The sequence below is a fragment of the Narcine bancroftii genome, chromosome 14, assembly GCF_036971445.1.
Source record: "Narcine bancroftii isolate sNarBan1 chromosome 14, sNarBan1.hap1, whole genome shotgun sequence".
In the NCBI taxonomy this organism is placed as follows: domain Eukaryota; kingdom Metazoa; phylum Chordata; class Chondrichthyes; order Torpediniformes; family Narcinidae; genus Narcine; species Narcine bancroftii.
In genome coordinates this window covers 12,884,875-12,901,476 of record NC_091482.1, presented here as the reverse complement: position 1 = coordinate 12,901,476, position 16,602 = coordinate 12,884,875, and the positions used below count along the sequence as shown (strand labels likewise).

At 45.5% G+C, this 16,602-nt stretch overlaps 2 protein-coding genes across 4 annotated transcripts in view; both read right to left on the bottom strand.

The window, feature by feature from the left end:
- Positions 1 to 511, bottom strand: part of tp53i13 (tumor protein p53 inducible protein 13) — a 37,008-nt gene extending 36,497 nt beyond the window's left edge. The window contains exon 1 of the mRNA XM_069910444.1: positions 304 to 511. The gene's annotated coding sequence lies outside the window, so the exon portion shown is untranslated. The remainder of the gene's footprint in view (positions 1 to 303) is intronic.
- A 2,646-nt stretch (positions 512 to 3,157) lies between these two features.
- LOC138749268 (armadillo repeat-containing protein 10-like) lies at positions 3,158 to 12,795 on the bottom strand. Of its 3 annotated transcripts, none has more exons than XM_069910445.1 (4): positions 11,680 to 12,795; positions 5,878 to 5,960; positions 4,255 to 4,332; positions 3,158 to 3,631 (listed from the first exon to the last, which is right to left on the bottom strand). In XM_069910445.1, the coding sequence occupies exons 1-4, from the start codon at positions 12,648 to 12,650 to the stop codon at positions 3,582 to 3,584; spliced, it is 1,182 nt and encodes a 393-aa protein (XP_069766546.1). In that variant the 5' UTR covers positions 12,651 to 12,795; the 3' UTR covers positions 3,158 to 3,581. The 3 variants fall into 3 exon arrangements, with proteins under 3 accessions (XP_069766546.1, XP_069766547.1, XP_069766548.1); XM_069910446.1 differs by having other exon boundaries at positions 11,698 to 12,795; XM_069910447.1 differs by lacking the exon at positions 4,255 to 4,332.
- Positions 12,796 to 16,602: the final 3,807 nt, after the last annotated feature.

Sequence of the window (16,602 nt, the reverse complement as noted above, 5' to 3'; positions counted from 1 at the left end):
TTCACTTCATGGTGTCTGGAGACTTTCGGGTCTTACAAGAAGTCAGAAGTAGTTCTGCAAGTTTTATTCTGTCTTGGTTGATAATAATGGTATGGAATCAACAATATAAAGAACACAAGTAATTTAAAAGCTACCCAGTGGATATTAACCCAACAATACCTTTTTAAAAGGATTAAGCTAAATATTCCAGATTTGGAAAATCTTAAGCTTTATAAAAACCAAACAAATAATATTATCTCAGCCAAACAGGCAATATCTTTGTTTCTCGACCTGACCACTTTTCCAATATTGCTGGTTATGTACCTGCGACTTTATTAGAATCCTGATTAAAGGGGATAGGGCTCAGTCCCAAAACGTTGGTTATGGATCTTTTTCTTTGCAATATAAAGTACGGTGTTTGACCAGCTCCAGCATTGTGTTTTTTTACTTCAACCACAGCGTGTGCAGACTTTTGTGTTTTATTCTCTTCTCTAAAGGTGACAATTCCTCAATCCTCTTGTTAGTTTTCAGAAACGATCTAAATACAGAACAAGAGCATAAGAATTTGGCCTGATGTTTATTGCATACATCTCACACAACCCTGAGATTCTTTTCCCTGTGGGCAAGGCAGAATCACATGTTAACAAAAAAATGTAAACAAACTGACTATGCAATACAGAGATTTAAAAAAATAAAGTGCTAAAGTAAGAATCCTTCCTTGAGTCTCTGATCGAGTGTTGTTGATTCTGATGGTGAAGGGATAGCAGCTGTTCCTCAACCTGGTGATGCAAGTCTTGTGGACTCTTTCTTGATGGTAGCAGCGAGAATAGAGTGGATCCTTGATGATTGCTGTTGCTCTCCGACGCTAGCATTCCCTGTGGATGTTCTCGATGGTGGGGAAGGTTTTGCTTGTGATGTGTTGTGCCCATGACCTTTTGCAGGGCTTTACACTCAGGGGTATTGGTGTCCCCGTACCAGACCATGATGCAGCTGGTCAGCACACTTTCCACCACACATCACAAAACTACTAAAATTGCTCCTTTATGTGATACAAATATTTTGGGACATGAAACAGGAACAATCGATGGAGTTTGATGCCAGATCACTGGTAGATGAAGTTGTGTAATGGGTCGGACGCAGCCTCTGCTCCAGGGGAAGGAGGAAGCTATTCCTTAATGAGACAGAATGACGTTTATTTACTATTTACCATTAGTGCATCTGTGGGCCTTCAGCACACCAAATGAGTTTTATATCTTGTCTTTTACCTGCTAATCTGCTCTGCAACTTATGCAGTAGGGTCTACATTAAAGAGCTACAAATATGTGAAAGTTCGCAATTATCCCACGTGGCTGACCTCAAGGAGGTGAATACATTTTATTGAATGCACATGCAGGAATCTGCAACTCATCGTTACGGCAAAATAGGAAAATTAAATGCTAGCGTGGCCGAGCGGTCTAAGGTGCTGGATTAAGAGTCCAGTCTCTTCGGAGGTGTGGGTTTGAATCCCAGATTGTCAGGGTGGCGTGGTTGGTGTATAGCAGTTAGCACAACGTCCCTATAGCCCCAGCATTCAGGATCAGGGTTTGAATCCCACGCTTACCTGTAAGGAATTTGTACCTTCTCCCCGTGTCTGTGAGGGTTTTCCCCAGGGGCTCTGGTTTCCTCCCACCGTTCAAAATGTTACTTGAGGCATAGGCCGAAAATTTGGTGGCATGGACTTGTGGCCTGTTACCATGCTGTATGTTTACATTTAAATTTAAAATCAGAAATGCTGCCATTACAATGGTAATTATTAATAGAATAAAAATTGAGGTTTCCAGGAACTACACGACATGGGCAGGAATTGCAAACAAGAGCTTACGTCTTCCATAATGTATTTAAAGTAGTATTATATATTTTTTTTTCTTTGGCTTGGCTTCGCGGACGAAGATTTATGGAGGGGGTAAAAAGTCCACGTCAGCTGCAGGCTCGTTTGTGGCTGACAAGTCCGATGCGGGACAGGCAGACACGATTGCAGCGGTTGCAAGGGAAAATTGGTTGGTTGGGGTTGGGTGTTGGGTTTTTCCTCCTTTGCCTTTTGTCAGTGAGGTGGGCTCTGCGGTCTTCTTCAAAGGAGGTTGCTGCCCGCCAAACTGTGAGGCGCCAAGATGCATGGTTTGGGGCGTTATCAGCCCACTGGCGGTGGTCAATGTGGCAGGCACCAAGAGATTTCTTTAGGCAGTCCTTGTACCTTTTCTTTGGTGCACCTCTGTCACGGTGGCCAGTGGAGAGCTCGCCATATAACATGATCTTGGGAAGGCGATGGTCCTCCATTCTGGAGACGTGACCCATCAGCGCAGCTGGATCTTCAGCAGCGTGGACTCGATGCTGTCGACCTCTGCCATCTCGAGTACTTCGACGTTAGGGGTGTAAGCGCTCCAATGGATGTTGAGGATGGAGCGGAGACAATGCTGGTGGAAGCGTTCTAGGAGCCGTAGGTGGTGCCGGTAGAGGACCCATGATTCGGAGTCGAACAGGAGTGTGGGTATGACAACGGCTCTGTATACGCTTATCTTTGTGAGGTTTTTCAGTTGGTTGTTTTTCCAGACTCTTTTGTGTAGTCTTCCAAAGGCGCTATTTGCCTTGGCGAGTCTGTTGTCTATCTCATTGTCGATCCTTGCATCTGATGAAATGGTGCAGCCGAGATAGGTAAACTGGTTGACCGTTTTGAGTTTTGTGTGCCCGATGAAGATGTGGGGGGGCTGGTAGTCATGGTGGGGAGCTGGCTGATGGAGGACCTCAGTTTTCTTCAGGCTGACTTCCAGGCCAAACATTTTGGCAGTTTCCGCAAAGCAGGACGTCAAGCGCTGAAGAGCTGGCTCTGAATGGGCAACTAAAGCGGCATCATCTGCAAAGAGTAGTTCACGGACAAGTTTCTCTTGTGTCTTGGTGTGAGCTTGCAGGCGCCTCAGATTGAAGAGACTGCCATCCGTGTGGTACCGGATGTAAACAGCGTCTTCATTGTTGGGGTCTTTCATGGCTTGGTTCAGCATCATGCTGAAGAAGATTGAAAAGAGGATTATACTTGTGTGACAAACACCAAAGATCTTAGCTTAGGGATGAAAAATAATTCCTCACTGATCTTCCTATCTACCATCAGATTTCTGAATCAACAATGAACAATAGACACGACCTCACATTCTCTTTGTGTTTTAAATGTAATGTATATCAATTTTCGCACATGTAACGCTGTTGCTATCACAAAGAGGGCTAGTGGAGGAAAGGAATGTGAAGATGCCTCTAGAACAGCAGAACAACAAATTTTGGGAGATGTTCATGACGATAAATTCTAATTCTGAAAATGTACAAACTGCATGGAATCGGTGTCACTGATCTTCGATTCAGAGCCACTGAGTTACGACACAAGAGAAGTGATATTAACAGTGGTTCATCCTTAAGCAGTCACGATCCTTACTCTTGGCAAATTCAAGACTTTGCTGATAAATAACAGTTGTGAAAAAAACACATGTCCAAAAGTTGTGTCAATATGTTGAGTGCTTTGTTCATTTGAAACCTTTAGCTCCTCTTTAATCTTTCAGGAAATGGTCAAAGTTCTGCTCTTATCAGTTCCAACAGTTGTGTGAAAGGAACAGGCAATGTTTGCAGAAGTATCCTGAGAAAACAGAAGGAGTCATTGCTATCTTATAAACACCTCCATGTTATGCGCTTTCAACTACAGTAAATCCTACTATTTCAACAAGACCTCGGAGTTTCCCAGCCACGTTGATTGACTACTGCTAAACTAACACTAATGGATTTTTGAAAAGCAAGGTAACCATGGGTTACGGCATCAAGGCAGCTGGACAGAAAGAAATTGTCATCAAGTCGTGTTCTGACTGAATACTGAAACATTTGAGAGGCATTGCTTTCCCCCACCAGCCCTCTTCAGGTTAGTGATGGCCTATGCTGTTGTTGAGTTCCACAGGCAGTTTGAGGGGCTTCCCTATGATCTCCCCCCCCCCTCCCCGGAGGCCACAGCAGATGATTAAAATCTCCCTCGGGTGTTGCAAAAGTTGTTAGCACAACTCCATTACAGTGCCAGCGACCCGGGTTCAAAACCGGCACTGTCTGTAAGGAGTTTATATGTTCTCCCTGTGACCCTGCGGTCTTCCTCCGGGTGCTCCAGTTTCCTCCCACCCTCCAAAAAAACATATGTGGTTTGTATGTCAATTGATGCAATTGGGTGGCATGGGCTTGTGGGCCAAAAAGGCCTGTTACCGAGCTATATGTCCAAACCTTTAGAAGAAGTGCAGTGATGAACAACAGCTGAACTGACAGTCTCTCGGGGCAGGGGTAGCAAACACCAGAGGCCATCTGTACAAAGTAATGAGAGGAAAGTTCAGGGGAGACATCCAGGGGTACGGTTTTTACACAGAGAGTTGTGGGGGCCTGGAATGCCTAGTCAGGTGGTGGAGGCCGAAACATTATGGGCATTTAAGGGACTCTTTGTCAAGGACATGGATGGAAGAAAAATCGAGGGAGGGTTTAGTTTATTTTCGTAGGAATATATAGGACCGGACAACATCAAGGGCTGAAGGGCCTGTATTGTGCTTTAATGTTCTATGTTTAGCATAGATGTTTCTGTCTGCTTGGACTAGACCTGAATTGGAGACAAAAGGTTGGGGCAGAGAACATCAATCCAATCCAAACCCCCAAGATAGATTAAGTGGTCAGTCATCAATGCCCTGGAGTTAATGATGTCAAATTATGCACATACATGCACAAACGCTGTGTGACCTGCTGAGTTTCTCCAGCAATTTTGTGAATTGCCCTACAACCCCAGCATTTGCGGACTTTCCTGTTGAACTGCAATTGTCACATGGTAGGTAACTTTAGTACCTCATGAAGTTTGGCAGTGGAGAAGTAAGATCGGCCTGCTTGCCTGCAAAAGGTGAGATCCTCCTGGAGTCATTCAGCATGGGAACAGGCTCTTCAGCCCTCCAAATCCATGCTGGCCATCAAACAACCATTGATGTGAATGTTACTTAATCCCTGTTAGTGAAGAGCTATCACTCGTCTGCACACTATAGGGGCAATTTAGAGCAGCCAATTAACCTACATAGTCACACAGCTTTGGCATGTGGTAGCAAGCCACCAGAATGCGAGTCTTCAAGTAAAAAACAGAGAAAGGCAGAGAACACTTCACGTACTGATGATTCAACAAGGTACTGTGAAGAACAATAACTTCCTATTTGGCAAAGACAGTGAAAGACTATTAACCACTGGGTAAGGGACAAATGCTAAGAAATATCTTACGAAACATGTGGAGAAGTCTGCAGAGAAAACTAGAAATTTACCTGCATAAATATGCAACCTGTGAGCCACGTGGTGAATTAGCTGCAGGTGGGAGTGCCACTTGCTGTAACAGAGTTCTCGCCTTTTGCAAAGCAACAATACAGTACTTGGCAGCTGTACTTGTGTTTGTTTGTCAAAGCCTTCGTAGGTCCACTTTAACATTTGGCGATGTCAGCAATATTCCAAGATGGGAATCAGGGATTAAGTTCGGGCTGAATAATTGGCCAGGCCAGCATCGGAGAAACAGATGCTATCAGGAAAGAGGTGTCGGTGCCACAAGGCTCGCACCACCAGGTTCAGGAAGAGCTGCTACCCCTCCACCATCAGACTCCTCAACGACAAACTCAACCAGGAACTCTTACCTTTACACTTTATTGTTTTCTTTATTCTCCAAATTGCACAGTTTGTTCATGTTTCTTTATTTGTTTATATGTGTATATTGTGTACAGATTTTTTTTGTACTACCAATAATTCTGTCTGGCCCTCAGGGTTGTGTGTGCTGTCATGCATGTACTCTGACAATAAATCTGAAATCTGAGTTTGCCCACCCCACAGTATATTTACCTTGATCTCCTTCCATCAATCCCCTGGTGGCATGGCCCCTCACCTGTGTTGACTGGATTTCCTTGTCAGGATCACAAACGAAACTGCAGGAAGGAATACAGATTGGACAAGGTGAGTGAGTGAGTACCGGTCAATGAATATGTTAAATGGTCAGTGAATGGAACTCAGTCTATAATTCAAAGTTGAATTATAGTACAGGCCTCAGGACACCAGTGCTCCGTTCAAACAGTAGCATCGACGCCAGTATCCCATGGTCCAAGGATGGGATCTGGTAGCTGATCCAATGAAGTCCTAGTAAGCTATGTCCCACAGGATGTTACAGTGTATACTCATGTAATAGTCAATCTGTGTAAAAGTCGATTCATGTAATAGTCGATCCGTGTAATAGTCAATCCGTGTAATAGTCAATCCGTGTAATAGTCAATCCGTGCAAGTAGTCGATCCCGTGTAAATAGTTGATCCGGTGTAATAGTCAATCCCTCTTTTTTTCCCCAAAAATTGCATTTTTCCATACAACCCGTGTAAAAGTCAACTCCCTATTTTTGACCCCAGCCACCCACCCATCCGAGCTCCCAGCACCTCAACGGCAGGCCCTCACCTCGGCTGCCCGTCTACCAGAACTCCCAAATCCCCATCCTCTCATCTAGGCCCTGGCTGCCTGGCCATCCGAGCTCCCGACGCCTTGAACAACACAGGTACTTACCACAATCAAAAATATGATCCGTGTAAAGGTTGACCCCCTCCCCCAATATGACCTTAAAAATTGGTCCAAAAAACTCGACTACTACAAGATTATTTGTGTTAAGTTCAAACAGATGCAATATTGCTGGATCTCCATTCAGCTCTGGATCACCTCTAAAACAGCAATTCATACATACAGCTGCTCTTCATCAACTACAGCTCAGCCTTCAACATTATTCCCTCAGTGCTGGTCAAGAAGCTACAAACTCTAGGCTTCTGTACCCCCCCCCGCAACTGCGTCCTTGACTCTCATTGGAAGATCACAGTCAATACAAATCGGAACAACGTCATGTCCTCACTGATCATCAAGGCGCTCCCCAAGGATGTGTGTTTAGCCCACTGCTCTACTCATTATACACCCATGATTGTGTGGCCAAGCACAATTTCAATGCCAAATACATTTCCCGGTGGCACCACAGTTGTCGGCAGAATTGCAACGGTAATGAGGAAGCAGACAGGAGGGAGCTAGATCAGCTCGTTGAATGGTGTAACAACAACCTTGCACTCAACATCAGCAAAACCAAGGAAATGATTGTGGACTTCAGGAGAAAGTCAGGGGAACATGATCCAGTCCTCATCAAGGCCTCAGTAGTAGAGAGGGTCAAGAACAAATTCCTGCTTGTCAACATCTCCAAGGATCTGTCCTGGAGCCTCCACATTGATGCAATCACAAAGAAGGCTCGCCAACGGCTATATTTTGTGAAGTGTCTGATGTGGTTTGGTATGTCACGAAGACTCTTGTAAACTTCTACAGGTGTACTGTGGAGAGCATTCTGGCTGGTGGCGCCAACTCTCAGGACAAGAATAAACTCCAGAGGGTTGTTAACTCGGCCTGCGTCATCACAGGCACCAGACTTCCCTCCATTGAGGACATCTACATGAGGCGGTGTCTTAAGAAAGCAGCCTCTATCCTCAAAGACCCCCACCACCCAAGCTATGCCCTCTTCACTCTGCAACCATCGGGGAAAATGAACCAAAGACACTGTCTTACTTTTCATGCATTTTATCTTTATAGTAATGTCGTAAGATGGTTTGGTTCTGTACACTATGCGGCAAAACACCAAAATTTGTGACTCGTTCAGGACAATAAATCCTGATTCTGATCACACTCCTTAGTGTACATTGCGGTGTAAATGGAGTAGTTTTGGGGGGGGTGGGGGGGAAATATTCTCAAGAAATGCCTGCGTCCAGGAGCTGAATACAATCCATCTTTCAGCAGTTGGTCTATTTTGCGAGTTGTGAGGCAAACACCCTCAAGTTGTACACATCATCAGGAGCTGCCTGGTTCAATGAATGGGTGGCTGGATGCTGCCACCTTGTGGTCGCATTCAGGTGACAGCTGGTGAAACCACACATTCAACCAGTCAACAGAATTGGATTGAATTAAAAAGTGAAATATAGTTGAAATCATCCCCTCCTGCTGCCAGATGTCTGATTGGATTGCCACTGTTCATATTATACAACCATGCATCAAAACGTAAAATGGTGCGTGAAATTGAACAGCCTCAGAAACATTAAGCTAGTCATCTGTGCATTTGTCTTTATTTAACATCTAACGCCCTGCTGTCCTTTCATTTGTTGTTAATTCTATACTTTCCAAAAGGTGAAAGGAAGGATCAAATGGGCAATAAAAGCAGAAAATTCTGGGAACATTCAGCAGATCAGGCAAACCTGTAGGAGAAGGGAAACAGTTCATGTTTTCGATTGGAGTCAGAGAGACCTGGGAACCTGAAACCTGAACTGTTTTTCCCTGCACAGACCTGCCGGGTGTTTCTTTCATTTTCTATTTTTTATTTTAGATCTGGAGCATTGGAGTTTATATTTATTTTCAAAATGAATTAAGTGTCGGCTTTTAATAACATTGGACAACAAAGACTTTTCTTCCTGGACAATTTTGCATGTATTTTATGAATCTTGGACTGCTGATCACAAAAAACACTTTAAAATGTTCCTATCATGTACCTTTTTTTAGATATAACCTATTTTTGTGATTTCCTGTCATATTTTAAGCCTACTGACATATTGACCACAAACCAAGCTGCTTTGGTCGGTCCAAACATACCTGGGCATGCACTCAGTGCAGGTGTTATGCAAATGTTGCCTTAGGTCTGGGCACGCTTCGTCAGGATAGATGCAGATAGGCTATAAAAGTAGCTCACATAGACAGATGCTGTGCATTACATTGATTATAGATAGAACGCATGTTGATGCGCATGTTCTTCAGGCAATAGCACAGTGATTGTACTTAACAATAGCATTGTCTTCCGGAAGATTCAATACAGCAGAAATCTCCCATCAATGTTGCAACAGCTGTGATACACTCTGTTACATTTGTGGCGAGTATATGCTTAAAGCTCAAAGACGCAGCATGACTGCACTGATTAAGAAAGCCGATGAACTCTACTTCGGTTGTAAAATTGGTGACCAAGACAAACCCTGGGCTCCTCACATTTGTTGTGCAACACCTACAGTCAACCTGAGAGCTGGGCTCAGCATCTTTCTGCAATTAAACATGTTAAATTCGCCAAAGGTAATTTCATGTATGTGAGTGGAAATTATCTTTGTGTTCATGTTAAAGTTGTCTATCATAATCCCCAAATTTTTTTTAAGGAAGCAAACCTTTGGAAAAAAAATTGTTGTCCAGTGTAATTTGAAATCTTATTCAAGTGGGATTTAAAGCTTTGTTTAAATGTCTTCTTTTTTGTTACTATGAGGGTTCATTGTCCCTCGATTCACCATGGCTGCTTGAGCAATGGAGTGCTGTACATTTTGGAAACGTTCTTTAATTTTAGATTTTAGACAAACAGTACGGTAACAGGCCTGCTCAGATTCGACGACTCTCTGCTTATCTCTCACCAGTACCTCACAGAGAGGATGGTGTGTGTGTGTGTGTGTGTGTGTGTGTGTGTGTGTGTGTGTGTGTGTGTGTGTGTGTGTGTGTGTGTGTGTGTGTGTGTGCCTACCTTTGTGTGCACATCTGTGTGTGTGCGCGCGCAAGTGAGGTCGCCCTCTACCACAGTGGTTCTCAACCTTTTTCTTTCTACTCACATACCACTTTAAGTAATCCCTATGCTATGAGTGCTCTGTGATTAGTAAGGGATCGCTTAAGGTGGTACGTGGGTGGAAAGAAAAAGTTTGAAAACCACTGTTTTAATCGTACCTAATTGACTCGTTATATGGACGGTTTCATCACTCCAAAGGAAATGGGCCAATGACAGTTTTTCTCAAGCAAAATATTTCAGTAACAATTGGGTCTAGAGCAGTGATTCTCAACCTTCCCTTCCCACTCACATACAACCTTAAGCAATCCCTTACTAATCACAGAGCACTGATGGCCTAGGGATTACTTAAAGAGGTATGTGAGTGGAAAGAAAAAGATTGAGAACCACTGTTCTACCATCTCAAGCAGACGTTCCGTCTGTGATCATAAACATGATGTAACTGCCCTTTCCATCCCACCAGCTCCCTGGATTCTGTAATTCAGCTGATGAAATGGTGGTGGGGGGGGTTGACACCATGAGTTACCACACTTGGTGACACCAATCCTAGGGAAGCAACTGCTTCTCTCCTACCAACTATATACATATCATAAAAATAATTTGTGTTACACGAGTTGAAAAGAAAACAAGGGTACAACTTAAATGTCCCCAGGAGGACTGTAGGGCCCCTGTTAGGAATGGCAGGTCGGACTGGTGTGGGTGGGACAGTTTGGTCAGCACGGCCAGGTTGGGCCGAAGGGCATGTTTCGCGCAGTATAATTCAATGCCAGTGTCCTTCTCCTTCCTGCTTCTGTTACTCTCCTTGCCTCACCCAGTAAGTCTTGTTCTCACCTACACTGTGCCATCCCTCAAACCCATAGCCACCACCACTCCCCCCCATCTCCTCCCGCAACAGATAAACCAGGCCTACTGAGAATTTCCCACGATGGCAACTAATGAAGACTATCAATATTGGAAATTAACAGTTAGAAATCAACGTTTAGAGCACCACTCCCTCAAAGGGGTTCTGCACTTAAAAAGAAAAAACACACACAGTTCTCATCACCCAGTTATGTTATTAAGTTGGGCAAGGTGTAGAGAAAATTCATGAGAATGTAACTGGGGCTGGCAGACTTGAATTATAAGATGTTGAATAGGGTGGCACTTTTCTCCCACGAGCATAGAAGGCTGAGGGGACCCTAGAGATGTTTAAAAAATCATGAAGGGCATGGAAAAGGTAATGAGTTATCGCCTTTTTCCTAGGGTGATCGTTAAAGCTAGAGGGAATTGAGGGGAGAGGCTTCATATGGACCTGAGGGGCACTTTCTTCACTCAGAGGGAGGTGAGGGGTGTGGAACAAGTGGGGAAATTGTTAGACGTATACCACGGTAACAGGCCCTTCTGGCTCATGAGCCTGTGCCACCCAAATACCCCAATTTGCCTGCAACCCCTGCATATTTTGAAGGTTGGGAGAAAACCCACAGGGAGAGCATAAAAACTCCTTAGACAGCACCGGATTCCAACCCGGGTAGGCGGCACAGTGACAGCGTTGTGCTAACTGTTTGACAGGTACAAGTACAGGACAGCCTAAGAGGGGATATGGGGCAAACGCAGGCGAATGGGATGTGATTGGGAGGAAGGGGGGGCTGGGATGAAGGGCTTTATTTCTCTTTCTGTGCTGCAGAGCCCGACGTGAGCTGTGAAGCGCTGTGTGAGGCAGGCGAGGTGTGCTAGAAGGAAGGGAAAGATGTTGAAGGTGCATTTGATTTCTCCCCACAACCCTTTCCCATTGTTGACAATTGGCTTGAGTCTGGGAGAAGCGGAGACCCCTGGCTTGGGTTCTGTGGAGTCCTTCAGTCCAACACAAAAAGAGACACTGGAAGCAACAAAGCACAAGGCACCAACAGCACGTTCACCCTCTTGACAGGAGCAGTAGCAAGATACCCTCCCTGATTTTTGTGGTATGTTATCCATTTGTTCCCTGTCAACATTATTATTCACCATTTTCTTAATTTTATGCTCTTTTATTTTTCCTTCCTCATTTTAAAGAATAACCAGCACCTTTACCTGCCTGTCCACTCACCCTAAGTTGGTGACTAACCGTGCTGCCTGCAGCTTAATTCCATCATCTGGAAAGGCCATTAAATAGACAAGCCTGCTGGGAAACTGAGAGTTGGGACCAAACAAGAGCACAAAGATGGAGTCTTCACAGTACTCATGCTTTCTGGCCCTGTAGGGGAGGCTTCTCTGGATCTCCTTCAGGTTGCCGATGAGCAGGAGGAGGTCGTTCAAGATGTCCTGCCGTTGAAAATAACTGAAGAGGAAAAGAAATGACACTGGAACCGGCATGTTGAGCATGTCAAAGGTCAACAGTGAGTTGGTGGAAAAGTTGATGAGGATTTGGAGCACTTGGAACTTGATCGTGGAGGATCCGTTCTCCAGCAGGTGAAAGAATTCTGGGATTACATGCCTCAACATCTGATGGTTCTGATGGCTCTGTGACAACTTGGTGAGGAACCTCAGGCAGGGCAACTGTTCAAACTCTTGGAACGTTGACGTGGCTAGCTTCAGCACCTGTGGGATATATTTAACCAGCAGCTCCCGATTCACCGGGTCATTACTGAGGACGTTGAAGACCATCACGGCGCTGGTCTTGATGAAGTTGAGTGGATCGTCCAGAGATTCTGCAACGATGGAAATCCCGCCTTCAGACCGAAATGTCTCCTGGTGACTTGAAAGGCCAGGAATGCGATAAATACTCGTAAGGATGGCTCCTCGGATGACGGGGTCCTTGCTTTCACGAAGAATTGTTAGAACTGTCTTGAGGTCTTGAAGATTCATCTTCACTGAGTTTGAGCAAATGTTGTGGTCTCCCAAAGCTCCAATACTATCCAAGGTACTATTGCCATACCTGTCAATCAGCAAGTCTTCACCATCGTCCTTTGGAGTGGCAAGCCCAGGGTGGATCGCTTTGTACAGTAGATATGCAGCTCCTACACCTGTTACAATCCCTATCAGCTTCTTCCTGCACGTTTCACTGATGAACTCCCCCATATTGAATGATTAGAACTTGCTTATGCTGCCTGGTGTCAGATAGTTCAAAGCCCTGTACTGCCCAATGTGTAGCATTCCAGTGACATCTTGCCTTCTCCCCATGCTTTGTCTTTCCCAGGGGACATCAGTGTCATAATGATCAATGACATCACAATGGTGCAGCCAGTGGTGGGACCATTGCTAAGCCTTGTGATGGTTTGGTCACATACCTCACCTCTGGGCAATACTCCCCTACCCTGACCGTTTCTTCTGTGTTTTAAACTGTTGTTGCATTCTGTGCCAGTTTATGTCCTCCTGAAAATGCCCAAGAAGATGCGTGAAACATTAATTAGATGGTTAACCCCAGAAACATTGGAACAGGTGCCCCCCCCCCCCCTTACTCTCAAGACCCAGCACTGCACGTGTACAGTTTCCATCAACTTGCTGTGCACCAATTAGAGAAGGGGATCAGTCCTTCAAGAGGTGCCTGTGGCAGCCAAACAGCGATAACACAGAATATTGGTTGCCATGGAAGAGAGAGAACATTGAACACTACAGCACAGGCCCTTCATCCCTCAATGTTTTGCCGACCTATGTATATATTCCTACTAAAATAATGAAACCCTTCCTACCACCTAACCTCTATTTATCTTTCATCCATGTGCCTACCTAAGTGTCTCTTAATGTTGCACACCTGGTAATGAATTCCAGGGACCCACAACTCTATGTAAAAAAACTTATCTCTGATGTCTCCCATAAACTTTACTCATTTCATTTTAGTGTGTACTACCCCTGCCCTGGGAAAAAAGTGCTGGCAGGCTACCTTATCTATGCCTCTCATAACCTTGTAGACCTCTCGTCCTTCTGCACTCCAAAGAGAAAAGTCCCAGCTCTGCTCACTTGATCAGAGTGTAATGCACAAAAGGAGAAACTCAGTAGACCGCGCAATGTAGCAACTTGTTTGTGCGTAGTTTGATCCCAGGAGAGAAAGAGGGAAGAAGCCCGCAGGTTTACTGAAGGATACCTGGATGTACTCCGCAGTTAAACAAGCAGCGGGAGGGAGATCCTGTGGGCCAGGAGGGGGAAAGGGGCAGGGATCTCATGAGGGCCAACATTGAAAGGAGTTTGGAAGTGCCTATCATCTGCTCCAGGTGAGAGAATCTGGTCAAGCAATGCACAAATAATCCAAAAATGTCTCTAAAAATTTTTTTTTGAAAAGGTCCTTGAGACATATAGTGTTCAAACAGACCCTTAAGACTAACTTGCCCACCCGAACCAAGAAAGCCCACCCACACCGGCCTGCATTCAGCCCATATCTCTCTAAAGTCATCCTATCCATGGTCCGTCCAATTTTTTTTTTAAAGATTGCCAGTTCCTTTGGTCATGGTTAGTGTGATCAAAGGAACTGCTCACATTGACCATCCGGAACTCATTTACAAAACAATATTTAGTCAGAATTGATTGCTGTGAACAAGTCACAAAATTCATTGTTTTGTGACAGCATCACACAATGTAAACATTTATATTATCTACCTTAAAAAAAATCATTCATGAAAAGTTAAAGTGAGGCAGTGTCTTTGGTTCACTGATTATTCAGTCCTTGTGCCATTGAGGGCTCGTCTTTAGGCTCCTGTACCTTTTACCCCCAATGGAAGCAGAGTGAAGGGGGCGTGGCCTGGGTGGTGGGGGGGTCTTTGAGGATAGAGGCTGCTTTTTTAAGACACCGCCTCATGTACATGTCCTTAATGGAGTGAAGGCTGGTGCCTGTGATGTCGCAGGCCGAGTTAACAAGCATCTGGAGTTTATTCTCGTCCTGAGCATTGGCACCTCCATACCAGACAGTGATGCCACCAGCAAGAAAGCTCTCTTATGGTCCACCTGTAGAGGTTTTCAAGAGTCTTCGGTGACGTACCAAATCTCCTCTGACTCTTCACAAAGTCTAGCTGCTGGCGATCCTTCTTCATGATTGAATCAAAGTGGAGGCTCCAGGATAGATCTTCAAAGACGTTGACACCCAGGAATGTGAAGTTCTTGACCCTCTCCATTGCTGACCCTCGATGAGGCCTGGTTTATGATCACTGATCCCGTCACAAATGTAACAGAATGATTTAAACTTTTGGTTGCTGATCACGAAAATACACCCACAAGTGTTCAGGAAGCAAAATCTTTGTTGTCTAGTGTTATTGATAAGTGTATGGGACGGCCACTGGAGCATGAGGGGGGTCACTGTGGCCTCTGGTATGCGGGCTCATTGTGGGGAGCTGAGGCTGTGGGGGGGGAGGGGGTGGCACAGTGCTTGTCATCGTTCCTGCTCCTCGATCCAGCCACCGCTCCATTGCCCTTGCTGCTCCCCCTCCAGCATCCAGTGTGTCCACAGCTGGGTTCTCCCTGGATCGAGGCAGACACCTGCGTTAGAAAGCTAGTGCTGCCTCTCACCGTACCCAGGCTCTGCTGCTGTGCTCAGACAATGCAGTCGTGTGAGGATCTTGGAAAGCAGGAGGGGTGGCTCTTGACCCCCCCCACCCCAGGACTCCAGCTGTTGGAAACGTCTGATGTGCTCCCCAGAATCAGGACCCTGACCACAAAGAGATTCATCTGGTGGGACAAGGGATGGGAGCAGAAACATCCCTGTTGATGAATGGGTTGGATTCACTCATTGGAGCCCTAATGGATGAGTGCAATCCATGGATCCTGTACCACAAGCCAGCAGGAGACAGGGCACCTCTCTGATGATGGAAGGAGCGGATATCTGGGAGGCAAGGCAGAGATTTGCTGCAGCCACTTAAAAGCATTCTGGCAGCTGCAAGGAGATTGAGAGTGAACTGGTTGGCCCACCCCTGATACTGTAACCTCCCCCTACAGGATTCCTAATATGTATTCCTAATGGTATTGCCCAATCCCCTCCCTTAGTACTGCCTTGGAATTGGCCCAACAGCATGGAAGATATGACTGTAAATTTATAATTTTCGCGCAAACAGAGGAACTACTGATATGGTCTTTGCCCTCAGACAGCTCCAAGAAAAGTGCAGAGAACAAAACAAAGGACTCTACATCACCTTTGTTGACCTCACCAAAGCCTTCGACACCGTGAGCAGGAAAGGGCTTTGGCAAATACTAGAGCGCATCGGATGTCCCCCAAAGTTCCTCAACATGATTATCCAACTGCACGAAAACCAACAAGGTCGGGTCAGATACAGCAATGAGCTCTCTGAACCCTTCTCCATTAACAATGGCGTGAAGCAAGGCTGTGTTCTCGCACCAACCCTCTTTTCAATCTTCTTCAGCATGATGCTGAACCAAGCCATGAAAGACCCCAACAATGAAGACGCTGTTTACATCCGGTACCGCACGGATGGCAGTCTCTTCAATCTGAGGCGCCTGCAAGCTCACACCAAGACACAAGAGAAACTTGTCCGTGAACTACTCTTTGCAGATGATGCCGCTTTAGTTGCCCATTCAGAGCCAGCTCTTCAGCGCTTGACGTCCTGCTTTGCGGAAACTGCCAAAATGTTTGGCCTGGAAGTCAGCCTGAAGAAAATTGAGGTCCTCCATCAGCCAGCTCCCCACCATGACTACCAGCACCCCCACATCTCCATCGGGCACACAAAACTCAAAACGGTCAACCAGTTTACCTATCTCGGCTGCACCATTTCATCAGATGCAAGGATCGACAATGAGATAGACAACAGACTCGCCAAGGCAAATAGTGCCTTTGGAAGACTACACAAAAGAGTCTGGAAAAACAACCAACTGAAAAACCTCACAAAGATAAGCGTATACAGAGCCGTTGTCATACCCACACTCCTGTTCGGCTCCGAATCATGGGTCCTCTACCGGCACCACCTACGGCTCCTAGAACGCTTCCACCAGCGTTGTCTCTGCTCCATCCTCAACATCCATTGGAGCGCTTACATCCCTAACGTCGAAGTACTCGAGATGGCAGAGGTCGACAGCATCGAGTCCACGCTGCTGA